This window comes from Chrysochloris asiatica, unplaced genomic scaffold (assembly GCF_000296735.1).
Source record: "Chrysochloris asiatica unplaced genomic scaffold, ChrAsi1.0 scaffold00440, whole genome shotgun sequence".
Classification (NCBI taxonomy): domain Eukaryota; kingdom Metazoa; phylum Chordata; class Mammalia; order Afrosoricida; family Chrysochloridae; genus Chrysochloris; species Chrysochloris asiatica.
In genome coordinates, this window is record NW_006408958.1 from 854,379 (window position 1) to 873,265 (window position 18,887).

General features: G+C 40.5%; 1 protein-coding gene and 1 pseudogene across 1 annotated transcript in view; one reads left to right on the top strand and one right to left on the bottom strand.

The window, feature by feature from the left end:
- XPO6 (exportin 6) overlaps window positions 1–18,887 on the top strand; it is a 124,102-nt gene that overhangs the window by 6,008 nt on the left and 99,207 nt on the right. Inside the window, exons 4-6 of the mRNA XM_006877057.1 lie at window positions 3–200; window positions 9,114–9,273; window positions 12,984–13,061. Of these exons, the coding sequence (XP_006877119.1) occupies window positions 3–200; window positions 9,114–9,273; window positions 12,984–13,061 (436 nt within the window). The remainder of the gene's footprint in view (window positions 1–2; window positions 201–9,113; window positions 9,274–12,983; window positions 13,062–18,887) is intronic.
- LOC102839694 lies at window positions 15,404–15,757 on the bottom strand (annotated as a pseudogene).

Below are 18,887 nucleotides of genomic sequence, written 5' to 3' on the forward strand. Positions count from 1 at the left end.
AGAATCTGATCAATAAAATGTGGCTTGGGGTCCCATCTCAGGATAAGATGGAAATCCGTAGCTGCTTGCCCAAACTTCTTTTGGCTCACCATAAAACCTTACCTTACTTTATCCGGAACAAGCTTTGTAAAGTCATTGTTGATATTGGCCGTCAAGACTGGCCCATGTTCTACCATGACTTCTTTACCAACATTTTACAGGTAAGGAATGCTAAGGCCACACCTAAGGAAACTGACAACAAATGCCACAGACATGGGTCTCTTAGAAATGTTTGTTGTCATCGTTATGTCTCTGCCTGAAGAGAAGTTTTAGGATTAACGTTTTTGAAACTGCAGTATCAAAGTCTTTGTAGGGTAGATTATCTTATTCATTTAACCATTTCTTCTTGGCAAGTAGTTTTGTACAGTGGAGAAAAAATAAAACCCTGATTACTTTATTCCCTTGTGAAATTTTGTTCAGCAAATAACTTAAAATCCTGTTAGGTGGTGTGCCAGGTTTTTGGGGTGCAAGGATGGGAACTCCAGCTCTTTCCTAATTTAATGGAGAGATTGTTTTGCAAACAATAATTAACAATTTTTACTCAAATAATACATATCCTCTATAATTATCAATTGTTCTGTCCCCCCTCAGAGATATTTTGGTAAATGTCACAGTAACAATTTTATTTTACCATGTTACTTAAAAATAAATAAATAAATATAGCACATTTACAAAAATACCTGGTGGGGAAGGGATTGGTTGGCAAACATATGTAGAAGGTGCGTGTTATTTGCATAAAAATATGGTATCAAACAATATGATTGAGGTGCAGTGGATCGCCCTTATATGGCCTTTCTTTCCTTGATCTTGTAACTCCACAAAATGATTGAGTGGAACCATGCACATAAGTTGCCTGTGGCCCACCAAGGGGATGGGACAGTTTGCTAATGCTGCAAATAAGGCTTATGACACCCTTGTGAGGGTTGTTTTTGTTAGGTGCTGTTAGGCCAGTTCCAACTCAGCAACTCTTTATAAGGTTTTTCAGGGAGTGGCTGTTGGGTTTGAAATGCTGGCTTTAGTTAACAGTCCAGTGCTTAACTCGACAGTGCCACACCAGGACTCCTTGTGTCAATTGTTGCTGTAAAGTGCTGTCAAGTTGCTTCCAACTCATAGGGTTTCCGAGGAGTGGCTGGTGAGTTTAAACTGCCTATCTTGTGCTCAAACTGGCCTTCTTGTATAGTGCTTATCTTACAGTGCCACACCAGGACTCCTTGTAGGGGTGATAGTGGAGGTTATGTGCCATGGAGTTGGAACTGACTCACAGCGACCCTGTACAGGGTTTCCGAGGCTGTAAATCTTTACGGGAGCAGAAAGCCTCATCTTTCTCCCGCGGAACAGCTGGTAGTTTCGAACTGCTGACCTTGAGGTTCACAGCCCAATTCATAACCACTTCGCTACCAGAGCTCCTTCCTTGTAGGGGTGGGGCAATGCAGATAAGATGTATAGAACACTAACTGGGATTGGTCAGTGTTGCCATCCTGCTAGATTTCCAATGCGCCATCCCAGAAGCAGGCATCCCAGAGGTTCTGATGTGATGCTGTAGAATAAGCACTGGACTGCTAATCCAAAGGTCAGTGGTTCAGATTCATCAGCCACTCCTCAGAAATCATATGCAGGGTCGTTATGAGATGGAACTGACTCAGTGTCTCTTCAGACAACAGAGGCGGAAAGGGGGAACTCATTATCACTGGGAAGTTGATGGAAATAGAGTGCATCCTTTGGACTCAGGGTCCCTATGCTGAAAACCTTCTAGACCTAGCAGACAAATAGACAGAATTGTAACACCACAGACAGTGCAAGGTGGTGAGAGGTGGTGGCATCAAAGCAGTAGCAGCAGAACCAAAAGACTGTCATGAGATGGTGTGGTGGGCTTCTTGGTTAGTAGAGCAAGCAGGTAAAATGGCAGAGTTGAAGCTAGCCAGAGAGCGAGGTGCCATTGGGCAGGAGGCTCACTAATGGGGTGGGTGGGGTGCTTTCAGGTGTTTGTCTTAAGAGCATGGAGCAGGAGAACTGCGAGTGCCATTGGGCAGGAAGCCTCCCAGCAGAGTCGGGTGATCCTGGGCACTTATTGGTGGAGCTAAAGAACTTTGTAACACATACCTGAGCAGGGTAGAGGCCGGGCCAAGGTGCTGAGGGTCAGAGAGAGGCCTGCCTGCCTCTTATATCCTGAGTTGTTGCTGATCCTGAGTACTTCCCTAATAATCCCGTAACTGAGTATGGTTTGTGAGTCCAGTGTAACCATTGCAAAGAATTATTGACCCCAGCAGAGAACTAGGACTGTGGGTGAAATGGCTGGAGTCAAGACTGGTAAAAAGATTGCAAAGAGGAGGTAAATGACTTTCATTTCATAGGAGTCAGCTTTGGACTGATGCTGATGGTGATTCTCTCTCCCTCTCGTGATGTTAGCAGAGGTCAAATGCCTCTGTCTTGGGGAGGAATTGAGTCCTTAAAGTATGCAGCCTTTGTGACTAAAACCACCCCACAGTGGAAAGCATATATAGCACTGGGTGCCACAAATCGTCTTTGGTTTTAGCACCTCCTACTAAAGGAGGCCAAACTTCGTCTCTTATACTTTGGACAGATTGTCAGGAGGGAGCAGTTGCTGGAGAAGGATATCATGTTTGGTAAGGTGGAGGGTCAGAGAAAAAGAGGAAGACCCCCAACAAGATGGACTGGCCAAGTGGCAGCATCGATGGACTCAAGGGTGGCAATAGTAGTGAGGTTGGCTCAGGATCGGGCAGGGTTTTGTTCTGCTGTGCATAAGGTCGCTATGGGTCAGTACTGACTTGATGGTACCTATCAACAACTAAAGGAGCTCTGATAGCGTAGTGGTTACAAATCAGGCTGCTAATCTCACCTTCAGCAGTTTGAAACTACCAGCTGTTCTGTGGGAGAAAGATGAGGCTTTCTGTTCCCGTCAAGATTTATAGCATCGGAAACCCTGTACAGGGTCGCTGTGAGTCGGAACCAACTCCATGGCACATAACAACAACAACAACAACAACTACCTGTAGGAAGGAGTCCTGGTGTGGTGCTGTGTTCTAATATGTCAGACTGCAAAGTCGTTTGAACTGCAGTGTCAGTGGTTCAAGCTCACCAGCTGCTCCATGGAAACCCTATACAGGGTCGCTATGTGTTGGAATCGACTCGATAGCACTTAACACACAACACTACCTATAGGATAAGCACTGGACTGCAAGGTTGAGTTGAACCACCAGGTTGGCGGTGCAAATTCTCCAGCTGCTCCTCTGAAACCCTATATAGGGTTGCTATGAGTCGGGACCAACTCAGTGGCACGTGACAACAACTACCTATGTGAGCTTCCATTTCCTTCTTTGTCAAATGAGAGGGCTATACTAAGCAATCTTTAGCATTCTCTCTGATTGTGAGATTCTCTACTTCTTATTTATTCATGAAAACCAGCCAGGGACATGGCCTCATCAGGTGTGATTGGTGCTCAGTTACTGGCATTTCTGGTAATGAAATTAGACCTTTTCATCAGGTATTGGGAAATAAGACCAAACCTGTTCTGGAGTCAAATTAGCCATCACATAATCCTTTGAGTAAACTGTCTAAATGTTTGTGTTTTTTGGGGGGGCGGGGCGGGTGGGGTGGGCCTCAGTTTTGTCATGGTGTGTTTATAGATGTGGAAGATGTTTTTCAAGTTTTAGTGTTCGAGAGAACAGATTGAACACAGAACATTGTTCACACCATTTGTTAATGCTGCTGAGGGCAATGGAATTTACCTGGCCTTTACATTATTACACATTATTTTCTACTTTTCCAGGGTGAGCTTTTTTAAAAATGTGCAACTCTAGTTGTGACAATCAGTTGGGACAGCTGTAATGTATACTGTGATTGTGATGGCTACCACACTGGGCAGAGAGGCGTTGGTTTGGGACCCTAGAGGCAGACCCGTAGCTCTGCGCGTTGATATATATATAGCCTTTCTAAGTCACTGGAGAAGGGAGGAAAGTCTCCATAGTCCCTAGTTCTCTCCATCCCCATCATGCCCACACACACACATCACGGCTTTTTTATCTGCATCACTTTTCTATGCTACTCTGCTCTTCAGTTTCCTGAGCTCTCCTGAGGTGGGCCTGTGGCTGTGTATTGTGCCTGGACCAGGTAATTAAGGGACAAGGAGCATAGAAAAACATTGCTGTTTCTTCTCTGACTGGGTGGAGTAATCAAAAACCATTTTAGAAGCTTAACACTAAAAGTTGGTGTTTACCCTGAAGGTGCTTATTGTCTGATCTTTTAAATTGCAGTGGCTCCTTGTACTGTGAGTATAAATCCAACATATAAAGACTGTCATGGGAAACATGATTTGAATGAAAAACTTCCTGGACACAAAACTAATGAGGAGAAAAATAAGTGTTTTGTCAGGTTGTTCTTTTGAGTAAAGAATAATTTTCATTTCAGCCAATTTCTTATCTGATCTTCTCTCCTTCCCCTAATGACTAGAGAAAGAGCAGCATTATGATATTGTAGGAATCTTCCATTGATGGGAGCACAGAAGCATTTCATCTATAGGAAAGTGTGTTGCTAAATGGAATGTTTGGCAATATCAGCTATTTCTGGATAAGAGAGTAGGAATGAGAGGGCTTAGGAGAAACAGAAATGAACGACTTGGAGGAGAAAGAAAGAGACGAAAATGGAGAAATAATAGGAAAGCTATAGAACAATGCTTGACTCCCTCCACAATTAGAACTCCTGAAATTCTTATGAAGGATCAGTACTACTTTTTATGTAAAGAAAATTGTTAGAGGAGAAATTTCCTATTTCTTCCCTACTGAATCAAGTGGATGATAGAAATAGTCCATACTTGTAGACAAAGAGGAAAAAAATTGTCGAGGATGCTCTTGAGGTTTTAGTGTTTGAGAGAACAGATTAGGCACAGAGAATTGTTCACACCGTTTATTGCTGCTGGTCTTCTATTCTGACTTTAAGGATGAACTTTTCCTCAGTTGAAACGGAAAATGCCCTGTATTCCTTGAAGTGGAGAGTATATGGTCTTGATGGGTACGGTTCTTATGTGCCCTCTTCTGTAAAGCTCATTTTCTAGTTTCTGCAAATAAGCTTATGCGTCATGTTATGATACATTTAAACTTAAAAATATGATGAAAGAAAACGTTTAAGTGGTTCTTAAGCTGTTTTGATTTATTGATCGATTGTAGCATATAACTTGACTGAATTTGAGTTGTAACATGCTTGCTTTTACCATTTCTGTAAACTAAAAAAGTAGATGTAATAGTATTTCTTTGAATTTTGCAAAATCCGTTAGAAAGCTCTAAGTAAATTTTAAGACTCTGGAGGGTGTACTGTTGTTTCTGCGTCTTGTTTAACGAGACCTTCTCAGTATAGTTAAGGCTGCTGTTGTTGACCACCACTCATCTGTCAGTTTGTCGTACTCTGGTGGCTTTTGTGTTGCTGTGATTCTAGAAGCTATGCCAGGGGTATTTTAAATACCAGCAGGGTCATTGATGGTGACAGGTTTCAGCTGAGCTTATGGACTAGCACAGACTAGGAAGAAGGAGAGATGGACTACTTCCTACTACTTAGTCAATGAAAACCTTATGAATAGCAGTAGAGCACTGTCAGCCCCAGAATACTGAATAGTGAAACATGATGAAGAGCACCAAAATATTGTCAGATATAGTGCCAGTAGATGAGCCCTTCAAGTTGGAAGACACTTAAAATGTGACTGGGGAAGAGCTGCCTCCTCAAAGTAGAGTTGACCATGATGACACAAATGGTGTCAAGTTCTCAAGACCGTCATTTGCTGATGGGACACAGCTCACAATGAGAAACAGCTGTAAACATCCATTAATAATCAGAGTGTGGAATTCATACGAAGTATGAATCTAGGGAAATTGGAAATTGTAAAAAAATGAAATGGAACGCATAAACACTGATATCCTAGCCTTTGGTGAGCTGAAATGGACTGGTATCAGCCATTTTGAATCTGACAGTCACATGTTTTACTATGCCAGAACTGACAAATTGAGGAGGTATGGTGTCACATTCATCATCAAAAAGAACATTTCAAGATCTGTCTTGAAGTACAGCACTCTATGTGGTAGGACAATATCCATATGCCTACGGGAAGACCTGTTAAAACCATTATTTATTCAAATTTACGTACCAATCATTAAAGCCAGGGATGATGAAATTGAAGAATTCTCCCAACTTCTTCAGTCTGAACTTGATCAAACATACAATCAAGGTATATAGGTAATTACCAATGATTGGAATGCCAAGGTTAGAAACAAAGAGGAAGAATCAGTAGTTGGAAAACATGGCCTTGGTGATAGAAATGATGCTGGAGATCACATGATAGAATGTTGCAAGACCAATGACTTTATTGCAAATACCTTTTTTAAACAACATGAGAGATGACTATACACATGGACTTCACCAGCTGGAACACACAGAAATTAAATTGACTATATCTGAGGAAAGAGACTGTGGAAAGGCTCTATATATTAGCCAAAACAAGGCTAGGAACAGATTAGGAACAGATTGTGGGACAGACCATCAATTGTTAATATGCAAGTTCAGGCTGAAGCTGAAGAAACTTAAAACAAGGGAAAAATTCAAGCCTTAATTTGAAATATTGAAGGATTCTCTGGGCAAAAAATTGAATGATACAGAAAGGATCAAAAGAAGATGGAAGGAATACACAGAGTCATTGTACCAGATAGCCGATGTTCTACCATTTGAAGAGGTTGCATATGATCAAGAGCCAATGATATCAAAGGAAGAAGTCCAAGGTACATTGAAGGCATTGGCAAAGAACAGGGTTCCGGGAATTGATGGAATACAAATTGAAATCTTTCAACAAACTTATGCAGTACAGGAGGCACACACTCATCTATGCCAAGAAATTTGGAGATAGCTACCTGACGAACTGACTGGAAGAGATCCATATTTATGCCCACCCCAAGAGAGGTGACCCAACAGAATGCAGAAATCATCAGACCATTAATATCCCATGCAAGCAAAATTTTGCTACTGATAATTAAAAAATGGCTGCAGCCGTACATTGACGGAGAACTTCCAGAGGTTCAAGCCAGATTCAGAAGAGGACATGGAATGAGGGAGATCTCTGCTGACATCAGATGGATCTTGGCTGAAAGCAGAGAATACCAGAAAGATGTTTACCTGTGCTTTATTGACTACACAAAGACTTTGAATTGTGTGTATAATGACAAGTGATGGACACCATTGTGGAGAAAGTATTCTAGAACACTTAATTGTGCTCATGAGGAACCTGCACATAGGCCAAGATGCAGTTGTTTGAACAGAACATGATAACACCAAATGGTTTAAAATTAGGAAAGGTGCACACCAGGACTGTAGTCTTTCAGTCTGTATGCTGAACAAATAATCTGAGAAACTGGATTATAAAAAGAAAAATGGCATCAGGATTGGAGGAAGACTCATGAATTATCTGCAGTATGCAGATGATACAACCTTGTTTGCTGACAGTATAATACTTACTGATGAAGATCAGAGACCACAGCCTCTGGTATGGGTTTCACCTCAACGTAAAGGAAAGAAAACTCCTTACCACTAAAGCAACAAACAACATCCATATCAATGGAGAAAAGACTGAAGTGGTCAAAGACTTCATTTTTCTTGGATCAACTATCAACACTCATGGAAGCAACAGCAGTCAAGAAATCAAATGACTTTTTACATTAGGCAAGTCTGCTGCTGCACAAACCTCTTTAAAGTGTTGAAGAACAAAGATGTCAGTTTGAGGACTAAGGTGCCCCTGACCCAAGTCATGGTATTTTCAGTAACCTCATATGCATGTGAAAGTTGGACAGTGAATAAGAAAGACCATAGAAGAATTGGTGCATTTGAACTATGGTGTTGGAAGAGAATATTACAAGTACCATGGACTGCCAAAAGAACCAACAGATCTGTGTTGGAAGAAGTGCAGCCAGAGTACTCTTTGGAATCCATCCTGGCCAGGCTTCATCTCTCATGCTTTGGACATGTCAGGAGGGACCCAGTCCCTGGAGAAGGGTATCATGTTTGGCAAAATGGACCGTGGGAGAAAATGTAGAAGACCCCAATAAAAGATGGGATTGGCACAGTGGTAGTAGCGATGGGCTCAGATTTAGCAACGGTAGTGAGGTCCGCATAGGACCGATCAATGTTATGTTCAGTTGTGCATAGAGTCACTGTGAGTCGGTACTGACTCGATGGCACCTAACTGCAGTTGTTGTTGAAGTGTCGTTGTGTTGGTTTCAACTCACAGTGGCCCTGTTAGGGTTTCTGAGGCTTTAAATCTTTGTGGTAGCAGAAAATTTCATCTTCCTGCCGCGGAGTGTCTGATAGGCTTGAACTGCCAACGTTATGGTTGCAATCCAGTGCTTATCTTATGGAGCCATTGCAGAATCCTTGGGTATTGTAGGTGGTTGAAACGTATGCTGTTTCGGTACTTGCAAAATTGTGACGGTGGTCATGGGTTGATGATATGTTTGCACATTTTTACTCTGCTGTATCTAAACTCTTGAGCTTTTTTGATGCATTCAGTGTTTGATACATGCAATTTGGGTAAAATTGAAAAGATAACAAATTGATTTAAATGGGAGCTCTGGTAGCGTAGTGGCTACGAATCGGGCTGCGAACCGCAAGGAGGTCAGCAGTTCGAAACTACCAGGTGTTCCACGGGAGAAAGATGAGACTTTCTGCTCCCATAAAGATTTACAGCCTCGGAAACCCCGTACAAGGTCACTATGAGTTGGCCCCGACTCCACAGCACACAACAACAACAACAACAATATGTTAGCCTAGGCAAAATAGCCAAGGCTTGGTTGGCATTCTGGGCATGTATAAAAATCAGGTGCACATTCTAGGTATAATTCTATTAGACTTTTGTCTTTAAAATAAGGTGAGGATATGTTTTGTACTCGTAAGTCATTTTTCTAAACGGTTAATTTGTGTAGCCTATTCCTAAAGGATTAAACACTCAGAACTACTTCACAGGTTTAATACTACCTGCTCCTTTTCCTATTAGTCACATGCTCTCCTCAGAACTTGCTTTTTCCCGGCAGTTGATCCAGTCCCCTGTGACAACTCCCCTTGGGTTGATCATGCTGAAGACAACTTCGGAGGAGCTGGCTTGTCCTCGTGAAGACCTCAGTGTGGCTCGGAAAGAAGAGTTGCGAAAGCTGCTGCTGGAGCAGGTGCAGACCTTGCTCGGGCTCCTGACAGGTGAGTAGCTTGGTGGTGCCCAGAACTCAGACCTTGGTACTCAGAAACTCTGAGCTCTCCCTTAGCCTGTACCTCACAATGGGAATATTGGACTAGGTGCTACATTCCCAGCACCTAGCTCAGTGTCTAGCACATAATAGGACCTTGAAATATGTGACGTATTTTCCTTGTAGATTTTCCTCCATTGTGCCATGCAATTAACTTTGGTTAATGAGGTATAGAATAGATTATAGGAATGTGATTGAAATGCCTATTACTACATTCTAAATAGGGTGCGTGGCACACACTTAAACATAATTTGAATTTAAGAACAGAAGGCACTGGAAGAATTTAAGATCGGGAGGAATTAAATGTATACATTTTAGATTCTGTGTAGGGAGTGAGACAAGGTGTGGAATTGGCCCCCTTTGTATCCAGTTGTGACTTTATTTAGCGTTTTTTTTACTTGCTCCTCTTCTGTTTTATTAGCACCTCTTGATATTGTGTGACGGGTAAGAATAAAAAGAAAGCAAACCACAAAATGAGACAGAGAGTGGAGGGTGTGGAGTCATGGGTCAGGACTGTTACACCCCAGGAGAGCCCACTAGTTTGGGAGGCTGCTGGGCAGTGCCCAGTGCCAGGAACTTGGACTAATTACTGGAAGGAATGTTAGAGTGAAAAGAAATGGTTTTTTACCTCTATTTCTACTAGCCAGTATTTCTTCTTGGATGTCTAGGAATTTTTTGTGTGTATTTAGTTCACTACTTGGCGTGTAGTTAATATTTAATGTTGATTGAACACATGATAGATCAAAAGTGAGCTTGCCATCCCCCTTACCCCATTCATTCCCAAGTCCCAGGAGAAACCCAAACCTCACAGTATTCATTCATTCAAAGCACATTTACTTATTGACAACTAGATGTGACATTTCTAGAGTTAGGAACTATATTTTTACCTTTATATGTCCTACTGTGCTGAGTATCATATGGAAAGTATGTTTAAATTGAGACATTGTCACAATTAAAATGTATCAATTCAGTGGTTTTTAGCATTTTCACAAGGTTGGACAACCATTGCCACTATCTCCTGAGCAAATAATCCAAGAAGTTCGACTATATGAAGAAGGATTCGGCATCAGTATTGGAGGAAGGCTCACTAACCTTCGACACGCAGATGACACAAACTTGTTTGCTGTACGTGAAGAGGATTTGGTAATGGTCAAAGACCATAGTTTTGAGTATGGATCACACCTCATTGTAAAGAAAGCAGAAATCCTCACAACTGGGCAAACAAAGACATGATTAAAGACCAGTATTTGATTTTTACATGGATCTGCAATCAATACATAGGGAAGCAGCAGTCAAGAAATTAAATGACACATTGCACTGGGCAAATCTGATGCTGAAAGACTTCTTTAAAGTGTTAAAGAGCAAAGATGTCATTTTGAGGACTAAGGTGCATCGACCCAAGCCCCATGGTATTTCCAGTTGACTTTCATGCACGTGAGAACTGTACAAATAAATAAGGAAGGCTGGAGAAGAATTGATGCCTTTGAATTTTGGTATTGGCAAAGAATATTGAATATACCATGGACTGTCAGAAGAAACAGCAAATCTGTCTTGGAAGACATATATCTGGTATAATGCTCCTAAGAAGTGAGGATGATAAAAAAATTTGCTTCATATATTTGGGCACATTATCAGGAGGGACCATTCCCTGGAGGAGGGCATCATGCAGGAAGAAGAAGACATCCTTACTGGGCAAGAAACAAAAGTTAGAGGGTCAGCGAAAAAGAAGAAGCTCAGTGAGATTTGAGTGGCATGGTGGCTACAGCAGTGGGCACAAGCATGACAGCAGTTGTGAGGTTGGCTCAGGACTGGGAAGTGTTTCCTTCTATGAGTGGAACTGACTGCTCTAGCACTGTGGGTTAATGTGCCAAACTGCAAAGTTATTTGTACTGCAGGGTCAGTGGTTCAAGCTCACCAGCTGCTCTTCAGAAACCCTATACAGGGTTGCTGTGGGTTGGAACCGACTCAGTGGCACTTAACAACAGCAAATGACAAATTTCAGTGTGTTCTTATCATCCCCCAAAGAAATTCCATAGCAATTAGCAGTCCTCATTCCCTTTTCCCCTAGCCTCTACCTCTGAGAACACATTAATCTACTTTCTATTTCTGTAGATTTGCCTTTTCTGGATGTTTTATAAATAGATTCATGTAATATGTGTGACCTTTTGTGTGTGACTTGTTTCATTCAGTATGCTTTCAGGGTTCATCCGTGGTGTGTAATATTAAATATTTTGAGAACAAAATAAGGTCACTAGCCTTTCTGATCATTTATGTGCTAGGTTCTGTATCGTATCTGCAAAGAAAAATAAAATACTGTCTCTGCCCTGCCCTCTTAGAATTAATTAACAGTTGAATGGGGAAGATGATGTTTAGTGCCATCTAGTCGGTTCTGACTCATAGTTACCTTGCGGTTAACAGTCCAGTGCTTGTCCTACAGTGCTACATCAGAACTCCAATAGAGGATATTTTGTTGTTGTTGTTCAGTGCCATCAAGTCAGTTCCAACCCATAGCGACCCTGTAGAGGGTTTCCAGGGAGCGACTGGTGAGCTTGAACCACCAACCTTGCAGTTCAAACCAACTTCGCAGTCTAGCGCATTAACCCACAGCGCCACACCAGAACTCCAATAGAGGAGATAGACAATTAAAAAAAGCCTATTTTGGGAGTTATTCTAGAGAAATATTGTTGGTACAGGCAAAGCTGAGTGTCCAGGAAGACTTCCTAGCAGAAGTGACAGCTGCTACTGAGTCTGATAGGAAGGTCAGATTGGAATTGGGGGAAGGAGAGCAGGTTAGAGGCTGAAAAAAAAAGGACAAATGTTCAAGTAACAGCAGGAAGTGAAGCATGAACTACTTGAGGGGTGGGCCAAGGAGAATGAGCAAGATGAGTGAGGCCAGAGGGGATGAGAAACCTAAGAGAAAGCAGGGGCAAGCTGGTGAAGGAGGAATGAGTTGAGTTTTCGAATATTCAAGTAATGTCAAGAAGTAAGCTTTGCAGATCTTGGCATGCGTGCCTTGTCTTTAAATCCTTGTCACATGACATCAAGCTTGGCATATATGGCCAGGATGAGTTTTGGGCTGAGAGAGACTTAAAGTCTTCAGAATAAGTTTAGTTTAAGCCTTGGGAATAGAGTCACCCCAGAAGTGAGAGTGAAATAAGAAAAGAGGGCTGGTGATGAAACTTGGGGAAGATTTAAGTGATGGACAGAGGATGAAAGTAACTGAAAGAGACCGAATTAAGCTCAAAGAAGCAGGAGTAAAATGAGAAAGAGTGGGCTGTACGGAAGGGTTTGTGCAGTGCCCTGGAATGCCACAAAGGGGTTAGGGAGGATAAGGATTAAAGTGGCCACTGAGTGGACTAGCAATTAAGTGACTTTGGCAATGAACAGTGTCAGTGGAAATAGTAGGAGAGAAGCCACATTGCAAAGCTGAAGTAAAGGGGTAGAGTTGCTCTGAGTGCGGATAATACTTTCCAGAAGATAGCTAGAAATGAAGTAGAGAGACACAACCATTAGCTGGAGGGCCGCTTATGGTGAGAGAGGGAGTTTTAAATTCTGATGCTTGATTAAAGATTTCAGCACATCTTTCTTTGTAAATCTGATTTTCTATGCTACAGTTCATGCTAGGTTTATTTCTTTCTAAGCTTTATTTTTCTTTTCTGGTAGGTATCTTGGAGACCGTCTGGGACAAACACAGTGTCACTGCCGCTACTCCACCACCATCCCCAACTTCAGGAGAAAGTGGTATGGTCTGCCTGCCACATATGGCATTCCTCTTTTTAAATGTACTTGTCTACACAGAGTAGCAATAGTTTATTTAGGCCAGATGCAGATGATGAATCTTGAGTCTATTTTTGGTCTTTCAGCCCATGTTTTCTGCGTGTAGATCACTTTCTTAGTTCCTCATGAGTGCTTGTACATTCTAATTTAACATTTTGAGTAACACATTTTGCTCCTTCCTTGTTGATCATGAAGATGCCACATTTGATCTGTTGTCTGCCTCATCCCTTTCAACTTACAAATTGCTTTTTCTCCTGGTTTATTGTACTTGATTTCACCGTTTTCAAGTTTCCTGGCTGTATTGTTTGAGCTGAAGTTGGGTGTGCAGGTCTGCAGAGGAGCTCTGTCAGGAGAGGGCAAAGGAATGTAGCTTGCTTTCTTCCACACCCAACTCAGGGACAAGTCATGCTGGCCAGGACAGATTGTTTTTAATTCACACCAGTTAAGAATAATTCGTTAAAATCTGGGTATTTGCAATAGCTATTAAATATTTTACGTGTTGCTAACTATTGTTCACAGTTATATCTTTGTTTCAAAATCAGAGTACAGTTCATTAAAAAATGACTACTTTCAAGGATGGGTGGAAAGAGGAAATTGTGTCTGAGCAGGAACTTTTAGTTTCTAAATGCTTCTGTTTACACTAACTGATCACAAGTGCTTTTCAAGTAGAGTACATCCTGTGAATTGGCACATAGTTCTTCCTGTAGAGTAAAGGTTAATGTGGCTAATGAGAACAGTTTCTACATCTTTCCCCTATACCCCAAGGAAACGGACTGTTGAAATCAGACATCTTTAAGCCTAAGCTTAAATGTAGCCTGTTGTTAATATGTAGAAATTGAAATTCTTATAGTTAAATTGATAATATATCATGAAGCCCTGAGGACTGTCCATAGTATACTAATGTATGTCAAATTCTATTTATTATATTGCTCATGAGTTAAAACTATTAGAGAAATCATCAGTTATACTTTTCTTAGATGAAAACCTACTACAGAGCATATTGGAGTCCTGATGTGGTTACGAATCGGGCTGCGAACCTTAAGGTCAGCGGTTCGAAACTACCAGCTGCTCCGCGGGAGAAAGATCAGGCTTTCTACTCCCGTAAAGATTTACACCCTCGGAAACCCTGTACAGGGTCGCTATGGGTCGGAACCGACTCGACGGCACTTAACAACAACAACAACAACAGAGCATATTAAGAGTCCCAGAGAATTGAGCTTTATTTTGTATTTGGTGGCCAGCCATTCTTGAGGTAGATTTTGAGTGGCTCAGCAGATTTATATTTTGCAGTTTTCAAATGAGAAAAGAAAATTTTGCCAGATGGCCTACAGTTCTGATTTTATGAGTAAAGACTTTAAAATCTCCATCAGTTTGCCTGGTCATTACATTTGTCATTTAATGTAAGTATAGTTTGCCAAGATTATTTATTCCTAACTGATTTGTTTTTAGATACTTGAATACTAGCTTAGGATCCAGTTTAGGTTATAGCAATACTGCAATTCTGTATTGGGTTTTGATTGATTTGCAATAAAAATTATTGAGTGCCTTTGAGTCGATTCCGACTCAGTGATTCTGTGTAGGGTTTCTAACAAGCAGCTGGTGGATTTGAACTGCTGACTTGGCGGTTAGCAGTTCATTGTTTTGTAGTCTACATGGTATATAGTTTCAAATATAAATGAGATATACTTGTTATTGTGTGCCATCAAGATGCTTCCAGTTCATAGTGAATCCTGTTTAGGTTTTCTGAGAGTGGCAGGTGGGTTTGAATTGTTGACTTTGTGGTTAGCAGTTCAGTGCTTATCCTAGAGTATCACACCAGGGCTCTATAATCTCTTCTTGTTGTTGTGTGCCATAGAGTCAGTTTTGGCTCAGCAACCCTGTATGGAGTTTCTAAGGAGCAGCTGGTGGGTTTGAACTGCCATCCTTGAAGTTACCAGTCCAGATAAATAAGTGCTGAAAACTTATTTTTTAAGAAAGTATGATTCAAATATATTTATTCTATTAAAGATATAATAAACTACTTTTTAAATGCATATAAAATTATAAAATAATCTTTTCTCATTAAAGATATCACACGTAATATTTAATTACAAGTTAAAACAAAGATATGTTTAATGACCTTTGTTCTTTTTAAAATCACCTTATTGAATGATGCATCATGAAACCTATAGTTGTACATCTAGGAAATTTGCCAGTGAAGCTCTCTTCTGCTCCTGGGTATATTTTAACGTCTCTATCATTTTGGTGATAGGCTAGCACAGCAGTTTGTATCATGAATATTCAGGTTGGCTTTTTAGGATTATCCGTTAAGGGAACATGAATCCAGCCATTTGGTTCCACCAATTAAAGTTGCTGAATTTCTTTAAGGTTTTGACAATTGTTTTCTACTCTGATGGAGATTTTGCCTGGTGTGTAGCTTTTATCAGATATGTAGTCTGTGTGAATGCATAATGCCTTCACTGTTATTCTTTTGAACTGGATGTTCACCAATTGAGTCTGGGACCCATCTGATTGCCAGTAAATTGCTAGATTGTCATCTTGTAACTAATCCACTCCAAATTCTGGTCTGCAAGATGCTATAACCCTATTTTTTGTATGGTTCCAGTCCTTTCCAACTGCTTATGGTCACCAATAGGAGGTATCTTGTTTAATGTTGTCATTTTCTAAATATTCTTGAGAAGACATTAGGGAAGTTCTCCAAGAGACTTTGTTAGGCCTCAGGTGGTGGTGGTGGAGGTAACAACGGGCTCTGGCCTGATAAAATCTTTTTTTAAGAATGAATATGTATTAGAGAACTAGAATTGTGACCAATCTGTTGCTGTATCTAAAATGTTTTCCAAATTGCAGATAATTATGTACTCACAAATCTTTTCCCATATTCTCTTCTGAGTTACCAGGATGAATCTTGAGGAGGATCACTTGTAGTTCCTTGATCCCATTCCTTTCCCCACGGGTCCCTTGAAGAATTTCCCACTTCCCTGAATGAACCCATGGTCCATGCTTCTCTATAATGGGACAGTTTTACCACTTGGGACATTTGGCAACATCTGGAGACATTTTTGGTTAGTACAACTGGGAATCCTGGCATCTAGAGTCCAGGGATGCTGCTAAACATCCCTCAGTGCATGGACTAGAATGATCCAGTCCAAAATGTCAGTAGTGTCAACATTAAAAGTTGAGTTAGAAAAAATAGAACTGAACAGAAAACATGAAATTTCAAAATAAATAAAGCCAAGGGAATAGAAAGCCCATTGCAAATGTTTCTACTGTGTGTAGGTTGTTTCCAAGTCAGTAAAGCCCTCTGACTCTGCACCCCTCTGGAAGTGGGTGTGTAGTATTGCTGCCCCAGTGTGGCCTGATGAAAGAAGGAAAGTCACTCACCAAGGTTCCCTTGTCTGTGACAACCTAATGCCTGAACTGCTGTATGAAGCTGAGACTGCTGTGTAGTAATTGCTTCCAACTGTTTCATAAGCTACAATTCCTTGTAAATTTATAATTTAAATAAAAGCATTGTTATTGAGAAACAATTGAGAAAAAAATCAGATCATCTCGAAATTATTTTTACCTTTGCATAAGTCCAGTTTTTGTCTATATGCATATGTCTTCCTATACATATCAATTTCCATTTGGCTGGTTTCCATATGAGTTTAGATTAGACGTATTATTTTTCTGAACATTGACTTTATTTATCATTTTCCTGGCTGCAAAATTTTCACATTTGACTTATCTACTGGGAAGGAGTATACGCATTCAGGACAGACCTAGGTTTCCAATGCAGCTCAATATTTAAACAGCATAGGGAATTTTGGAAACTTAATCTGTCTGTGGGAGTCCTGGTGTGGCACTGTAGGAGGAGCACTGGACCGCTAACTGAAAGATTGGTGGTTAAAACCATCAGCTGCTTCTTGGAAACCCAAACCCTATGCTGTGAGTTCAAAACAAGTTGATGGCACTTAACACCAACAATAGTCTTATCTGTGGGCCCTGGTGTGGTATTTTAGGATAACATTGGACTACTAACTGCAAGGTTGCTAGTTCAAACCCACCTTGCTGTTCTTGGAAACCCTAAACAGGGTTGCTATGAGTCAGTACTTGACAGTACACAGCCACAACAAATCTGTCTGTTCTGATTTATTCTAATGGTCTGTAAACATATGTAATACTATTACCTACCTTGGAGTTGTGTGCATTAGATGAGGATATGTATGTAAGCATGACTATGCGAAGAGTAAGACACAGCACTTGGTAAACCAGTAGTCAGTTGCCATGTAGTTGATTCTGACTGATGGTAACTCCTTGTGTTTCAGAGTAGATCTGTACTTCATAGGGTTTTAAGTGGCTGAGTTTTTGGGAAGTAGAACCCTAGACCTTTCAAAGTCCTCTGGATAGATTTGAATTGCCAACTTTTTGATTAATAACCAAGCAAGTTGACCATTTATATCACACAGGAACTGCAGCTGCAGCAGATGGTAGCAGTTGTTACTGTATTTTTGTTATCATCATCATCACTGATAGTTGCTGTCTTTTCCATAGCAATCCTTTTTTGAAAATATTCTCATGAGACTCACAGTAAGGACACTTTTAACATCTGCTTTTAATACTGAATCATTCTAATGGCTGAGCGAATTGAGGCTAAGAATGGTTAACTGACTTGCTCATATGTTTATATTCATCCAGCAATATAAAGCAGTGGTTTGCAATAGGCCTGGGGACCCCTGGAGTTCTCGCAACCTTTGCAGAGGATACCAAAGGTCAACTATATGCACATAAAATTATGAAGACACCGTCACTTTTACTAATTTTTTCACAAATACACAAATAAAAAGCCTCATTCATATGATTTTAAATTCCACATTGTAGTTAACCATTACAGTGATTTTACTTGCCAGGTATTAATATAATATTAAAGAATAGCCACAGTTATCTGATAAAGCCATTAAAACACTTCTTCAGTTTTCAATTACTTATCTGCATGAAGCTGGATTTTCTTTATGTACATCACCGAAGACAGTATTTTGCAATAGATTAAATGCAGGAACAGATATGAGGATGTAGCTATCTTTTTTTAAGTAAGGCAAAAGAGGTTTCCAAAAATGTAAAATCAGTGCTGCTCCTCTCACTAATTATTTTTTGGGTAAAATATAGTTATTTTTTCATTTGAAAATATGTTATTAATGTTAATGTGTAATGGGTTTAATCATTATTGGAGAAATTAATGTGTGTTTTTCAAATTTACTAGTTTTAATTTCTAATATCAGTAGAAATATACTGCATAAATAAGAGTTCTTTGGGGTTTTTCAATAGTATTTAAGAGTGTAAAGTTTGAGAACTGCTGTGATAAATTGTAAGTGAACACCTTTGCCCTGTGTGCCTTTATACGAGAATAATGTCTCATCATTCCAGACTTCTCTATATCTATACATTGATACAGATAGGATAGATTAGATTAGATAAAAAGACAGATGACTTTGTATCTTATTTTTGATTGTTGTTGTTAGGTGCCATTGAGTCAATACTGACTCATAGCGACCCTATGCACAACAGTACAAAACACTGCCCAGTACTGGGCCAATCTCACAATTGTTGCCACGCTTGAGTCCATCGATGCTACCATTTTGCCAATCCATCTCACGGGGGGGTCTTCCTCTTTTTCTCTGATCCTCCACCTTACCAAACATTATATCCTTCTCCAGCAACTGGTTCCTTCTGACAATATGTCTGAAGTATGAGAGACAAAGTTTGGCCATCCTGGCCTCCAAGGAGCACTCTGGCTGCACTTCTTCCAACACA